We start from the raw sequence: 6,702 nt of genomic DNA, 5'->3' as shown, positions 1-6,702 counted from the left end.
TGTAAGAACAGTCGGCCAATGGAGTAGACGCCTTGGGAGGTCGTGGAAGCTCCTTCTCTGGAGGTTTTCCAAAGGAGGCTGGAGAGGCATCTGTCCTGGATGGTTTAGACCCAAGAAATCCTGCATCTTGGCAGGGGGTAAGACTTGATGGTCCCTTCTAACCCCATGGGTCTATGAGCTACTCATCCCTGGATCTCAAGGGAGGAGGAAAGTATCCATTGTACAAATGGAGAGACGGGGCCATTAGCAGGGGCTCAGGATTGTGCCAATTGCAGAAGGAGGGGAAGGTCCCATTGGTACCGAGTGGGAGGGTGAGAGAGATGTCCTTTCATGCAGGACTAGTCTAAAGCGATTTGTGTTCACATGCCTCAGGAGAGAGGTAGGGGGAGGGCCCTGGCTCCCTCCTGCACTGTCGCTAGCTGACATTTTACCCAGCTGATTACAAGGGAAGGCAGGCAGGAACTTTGCTGCTGCAGGGCCTCATGAGGATGCAGCATTGTCCGTCTGTGTTGCTGCTTGTCACAGGCCTTTGCTGGGGACGATGAGAAGTCAACATGGCTGGGACAGCGTCATCACCTGTCACAAATCATTACAGAGCCCCACATCAGGCTGGCACCCGGTTAGAACAGAACAAAATGAGCAGAGAACAGGAGAGGAGATTGGCTCATTATTCTCCGAAAAGGAACGCTGAGGAATCAAAAACCTCTCCTTTGTGTTTGAATGACAGGTGTCCACCCACGATCCTAGATTTATAGATTCCAAGGCCAGAAGGGATCATTACGATCATCTAGTCTGACCCTCTGTAGGACGTAGACCAGAGACTTCCCCAAAATAATTCTAGAAAAACATCTGATCTTGATTTTAAAATGGTCAGTAATGGAGAATCCCCCATGACCCTGCGTAAATTGTTCCCATGGTTAATTACTCTCACCATTACAAATTTACGCCAGTCTGAATGGTGCGAAGTTAGGCCGCTGTTTGAACTCTGTGATACTAGCATGGGAAGAGGGAAGATAGCCCTGGATCTGTTCGGAGGACTTCAGCCCCCTTCACAAAGTCGTCAGTAATACTTCGTGTCCACTCCATAAAAGATAAGAAAATAATAATATTCCCATTTTACAGATGAGTAAACCAAGGTACATAGATTGGAGAGTTGGGAAATAGCCAAAGCTGGGAATAGTTTGTAAACTAAGGGCTGGGGGAAAGCAGACAGGTGTGGAGGACCATGTGGTTCAGACAGACACATCCCTTGAGAGGGTGGATTTATTAAAGGGGATACTCTATATCCTAGTAAGCTGGTAAAGTACAGGTAGGAATGGAAGAGAAACAGTCAAATAAAAAAGAATCCCATTCAATTACATCACATGAAGGCAGATAGCTAAATATTGACACATTTTATAAGTGCTGGTATATCAATGCAAGAAGTCTAAATAATATAATGGGTGAATTTGAGTGCCTGGTATTAAATGAGGATATTGATATAATAGGCATAACAGAAACTTTGTGGAACAATGATAATTAATGGGACACAGTAATACCAGGGTACAAAATATAGAGGAATGATTGAGCAGGTGGGGGAGTGGCACTATATGAAAGAAAGCATAGAGTCAAACACAGTAAAAATCTTAAATAAATCAAACAATACCATAGCATCTCAATGGATAGAAAGTCCATGCTTGAACAGTAAGAGTGTAGCAGTAGGAATATACTACTGACCACATGACTAAGATGGTGATGGTGACTGTGAAATACCCGGGAAGATTACAGAAGCTACAAAAACAGAAAACCCAATAATGGGGGATTTCAACTATGCCCATATTGACTGGGAACATGTCACCTCACAACGGGATGCAGAGGTAAAATTTCTAGATGCCATTAATGACTGCTTCTTGGAGCAGCTAGCTCTGGACCCCACAAGGGGAGAGGCAATTCTTGATTTAGTCCTAAGTGGAGCACAGGATCTGGTCTAAGAGGTGAATATAACTGAACCGATTGGTAATAATGACCCTAATGCAATTAAATTTACCTTCATGGTGGGGAAATACCCAAGAAACCCACCACAGTAGCATTTTACTTCAAAAAGGTCAACTACACAAAAATGAGGAGGCCAGTTAAATGGAAATAAAAAAAAAACCCACAAGTGAAATGCCTGCAAGCGGCATGGAAACTTTTGGAAAAACATCATAACAGAGGTTCAAACAATATGTCTACCCCCAAATAAAAAAAAATTGTAGGAGGACCAAAATAAATGCCACCATGGCGAAACAGCAAAGTGAAAGAGGCAGTTAGAGACAAGAAGGCATATTTAAAAAAGTGGACATCAAAGCCTAGCAAGGAACATAAACCCTGACAGGTCCAGTGTAAAAGTGTAATTAGGCAGGCCAAAAAAGAATGTGACGAGCAAGGAGCCAAAGACTCAAAAACTAACAGATTTTTTTGTTAAAGTACATCAGAAGCAGGAAAGCTGCCACACAATCAGTGGTGCCAGAGGATGATTGAGGTGCTAACGGAGCTCTCGAGGAAGACAAGGTCATTGCAGAGAAACAACATTAATTATTTGCATAGGTCTTCACTGCAGAGGATGTGAGGGAGATTCCCACACCTAAGCCATTCTTTTTAGGTGACAAATCTGAAAAACTGTCCCTGACTGAGGTGTCAATAGAGGAGGTTTTGGAACAAATTGATAATGGGACAGTAATACATCACCGGGACCAGATGGGATTCACCGAAGAGTTCTGAAGGAACTCATTTGTGAAACTGCAAAACGACTAACTGGTATGTAACCTATGCTTCACAGAGGGGGGAGGGATAGCGCAGTGGTTTGAGCATTGGCCTGCTAAATCCAGGGTTGTGAGCTCCATCCTTGAGGGGGCCATTTAGGGAACTGGGGCAAAAATCTGTCTGGGGATTGGTCCTGCTTTGAGCAGGGGGTGGGACTAGATGACCTTCTGAGGTCCCTTCTAACCCTGATATTCTATGAACACAGAATCAACCTACAGAACTTATTACCAGGGGATGTTGTGAAAGTCAAAAGTATAAGTGGGTTCAAAAATAAGTTATTGGAGGACAGGTCCATCAATGGCTATTCACCAAGATAGTAGGGGCATAACCCTAGGCTCTGGATGACCCTAAACCTCCACCTACCAGAAGCTGGGACTGGCCAACAGGGGATGGATAACTCAATATATTGCCCTGCTCCGAAGCATCTGGCACTGGCCCCTGCTGGAAGATGAGCTACTGGGCTAGATGGACCATGGATAGTGAGTTCTACATCCTGGTCTTTAGTGAGTGGCTATAAAGAAAAGCCCCACTGAAATGGCAATATAGACACACAGCACAATAAATATAACTGGAAAATAACAAACACATCCCAGCCTGAATCCCTGGTGGATGAATGCAAACTTTATTGCTTCAGTTCCGCTCTTCTCTTACACATCCACCTGGTCTGCAAAGCCCTTTGTTTTAACGCAGTGCCCTGACATTACTTGACAGAATCTGCTACTTTTATTGCGTGGAGCATCAAATGGTCTCACTTCGTGCCTCGTGCTATCGTCCGGAGGGGCGTCGTCCATCGCTGCCCGGTGCAGGGTTGGTCCTCTTGGTGTCTTCAGATGCTTGTGGCGTTGCTGGCGGCTGAGCTGTGTCTCTCCTGAAACACATCACAGCGAGGAAGCATGGAGCAAAGGAAAATGCCGGTAGGAGGCTACTTCTCTCTGCCTCATTCACTGCAAGGCAGAGGGGGGCCAGCTTCAGTGGGGCACAGGCCTTGTGCAGTGGGGCTTCAATACCCAGGGAACCCAGGCTCCTCCTGCTCATGCCCCATCAGGGGTAACTCCCGGGGCAGGATGGAATCAGGGTGCAATGTTGGTGAGCATCAGTGAGGACAAAGGCAGGCCAAGGGAAGCTGTGCCAGCTGACGAGTTAACCCCTTAATGCCCGGCAGTGCTCTCACATGGCTGCAAAGCTTGACACACACCACTCGATCTCCCTCCGACCTCCGCTCCACCGGCTTCCTGATCCCCACCTCCTCTGCCGGCTGGCTCACTCCAGTCCTCCGGGCCTGGGATGGGAGAAGAGGGCTGTTGCTGTCTCCTCCTCTGCTTTTGACCCATTAGAGGTGCTGCCATGGAGCCCTGACCTGCACAGTGCCTCATGCCCAGGCCTCCTGCTTTCCCCCGGCGCAGGGTGCACTGCCTGGGCTGAGGGCGTTAGCTCAGGACGGGCTGAACCTGGGCAGCCGACAATGCTGCCTCTCTTTTTGTCTACAAGCCGCTCTCTCTCTCTGAGGCTCATGGGACTTCCCCTCCTCTCCCTTCCCTGCCATACTGAGCGCTCCCCCCCAGGCTCCCCGCCCCTGAGGTATTGGAGGTTCACCCCCACGTCCCTGCCCTCTGCCCCAAATTCACCTGACAGAACAGTCGGTGGATTTTGACATGTGACTGTTTCAGTCCCTCCCCGCACCGCTGCTGCCTGGTTACTATCAAATGGCCACTTTCCCCCCTCTCCCCCTTCAGCTAGCCCCCTGCGATAGCCATTGCCTGGCCAGGAGCAGGGCTGTGCATCCCTGCCTGTACCTTGTGTTCAGACACAGATACAAAACAGCCTGTCACAGACACCCAGCTTCGCTCTTCTCTCTCTCTCTCGCTCACACATACCCACACACACACTCTCTCTCTCTCTCTCACCCACCCATTCAACCTGCTGGGTGGTGGTGAGACTCAGAGTACAATAAAACACTTGTAGGAGTAATGGGGGTTATGTTTTTTTTTGTGTGTGTTTCAGTTCATTTCCTGCCTGCAGTTTTCCTGGCAGACCCGGCTGCCTGTTTAAAGGATGTCCAGTGCTGATGCAATACGCTTGGGTCATTTCTGATCACAATGTCTGATTAACACTCCTTGGACCTCAGGCTTCCCTCCTCTCCAGGGTTTCTTGCACCCCCCTTTGTAAAACAGACAGTCCTGAGCAAGTGTCTGCCCCAGCTGGCACAGAAGATGCCCACCTGGCCACAAGGGAGTTGTATTGATCCAGAGGAACCTGGTGGTGATGGATGAACTACCTGGAGTTTTGTATGCTTGGGTGACTCCAACTTGCTCCTCCCCCAGGGGTGTATGTTTCTGTCCTTAACGTGCTGCATCATATTTGGAGAGTTCTCAAACCTCTGCCCTTCCTAGCTGGTTAAGGAGACACTAAAATCCCAGCAGACCACGCTGGTGCAGGGGCCTTTGGGAACTTGCAGCAGATCTTGCATCCGACGAAGTGGGTATTCACCCACGAAAGCTCATGCTGCAAAACGTCTGTTAGTCTATAAGGTGCCACAGAATTCTTTGCTGCTTATATTTGAAGAAGAGGCTCCTTTGATGGGCTGGCGGACGCTGAAGACGAGATGGAGAGATGAACCTGGAGACTTCAGATCGGTGTCTTGGCTCCTGTGTGGCAACCGGTGACCAGGCCCAGGTTAGCTGGGCATCTCCGCAAATCCTCCAGAGTTCTGCCAAGTGTCTTGACCCAGCCAGTGGGTCACTCTTCAGAGCCACTTCCCGCTATCCGCTGGAAGGTCCTTGAAGGGCCCCTCCAGGGGGGGTTGGGGTTCCAAGCCGGAGTGCATGATGGGAATGATGAGATCATCCATGTTTGGCATCACTAAAATTTTCTGAAAAAAGGAAATTGGACAAAACTAAAACCACGGCATTAAAAAAACCTTCAGAGGGACAAAGCTGGGAGCTCTGAAGGGCTGATTGGTACCTGTTGCTATTGTCCCACTGGGGCTTAGAACCTGGGATGCAGCTTATGATAAGCAGCACTGTAATGGAGTGGCTAATGCCTATGTGCAGCTCTGCTGGCTGGACTCAGCCCTCCCAGGTTTATAAGGGGTTTATCCCCCTGCCTAGTGGCTAAAGACCAACAAGAGCCGTAACCCAATGGAGCATCTCCTTCAGGTCACTGGGCAGAAGCCTGTTTTGGGATCAGAAGATCCTGTTTCCCATGGCGGCTGAGTGCTGTTTAGCTGCTCACCATGTCCTCAGCAAATGTACATGACCATAGATCTGACAAGACAAGAAGACGTGGCTTTTCCTTGCTGTGGTTGGCCATGCTTAGAGTCAGGGTTGGGCGCTGCTCAGGAAACTGGCAACTAGGAGTTCTCAAACCTCTGCCCTTCCTAGCTGGTTAAGGAGACACTAAAATCCCAGCAGACCACGCTGGTGCGGGGGCCTTTGGGAACTTACAGCAGATCTTTTCACCTAGGACTTGCCAATGGCCTCAGACCAGAAGCCTAAGAATAAAAGGTAGATGGATAACAGGTCTAACAAGGAATGCAAAAGAGAGAATAACTCGAAGCATGTAGCACCTTCAAACTCTTGGAGATGCCCCTAGGATCTGAACTTGGCTGAATCTCTTTGGGATGAGAATCAGGCTGGTCGGCTCAGGAGCCAAGGCTGTCTCACCAGCGCCTTCTGGTTTCAGCTGGGTGGGGAATCCTCTGAGAGCAGCTGCTCTTGGAGCACTTCATTGATTTGAATCAAACCCCTAAAAAGTTTAACTCGTGTTTTCCAAAGAGGCCTGAGTCTGGTTTGGTTTCAGCTCTCTCCAGATTGGCCTGAACCAGAACGTGGGCCTGAACACCACTGAATTTGGAGATGCCCAAACTCTATCTCCTTCCTTTAAACGAATCAAAACCTGGGATCGAAATACTGCCCAAGCTTC

General features: G+C 48.8%; 1 protein-coding gene across 1 annotated transcript in view; it reads right to left on the bottom strand.

The window, feature by feature from the left end:
• Positions 1 to 1,262: 1,262 nt before the first annotated feature.
• Positions 1,263 to 6,702, bottom strand: part of LOC123344183 (testis-expressed protein 2-like) — a 39,011-nt gene continuing 33,571 nt past the window's right edge. The window contains exon 12 of the mRNA XM_044980083.1: positions 1,263 to 5,650. Within this exon, the coding sequence (XP_044836018.1) occupies positions 5,525 to 5,650 (126 nt within the window). The 3' untranslated portion in view covers positions 1,263 to 5,524. The remainder of the gene's footprint in view (positions 5,651 to 6,702) is intronic.

Source organism: Mauremys mutica, chromosome 11 (assembly GCF_020497125.1).
Source record: "Mauremys mutica isolate MM-2020 ecotype Southern chromosome 11, ASM2049712v1, whole genome shotgun sequence".
Taxonomy (NCBI): domain Eukaryota; kingdom Metazoa; phylum Chordata; order Testudines; family Geoemydidae; genus Mauremys; species Mauremys mutica.
This window is presented reverse-complemented; position numbering and strand designations above follow the sequence as displayed.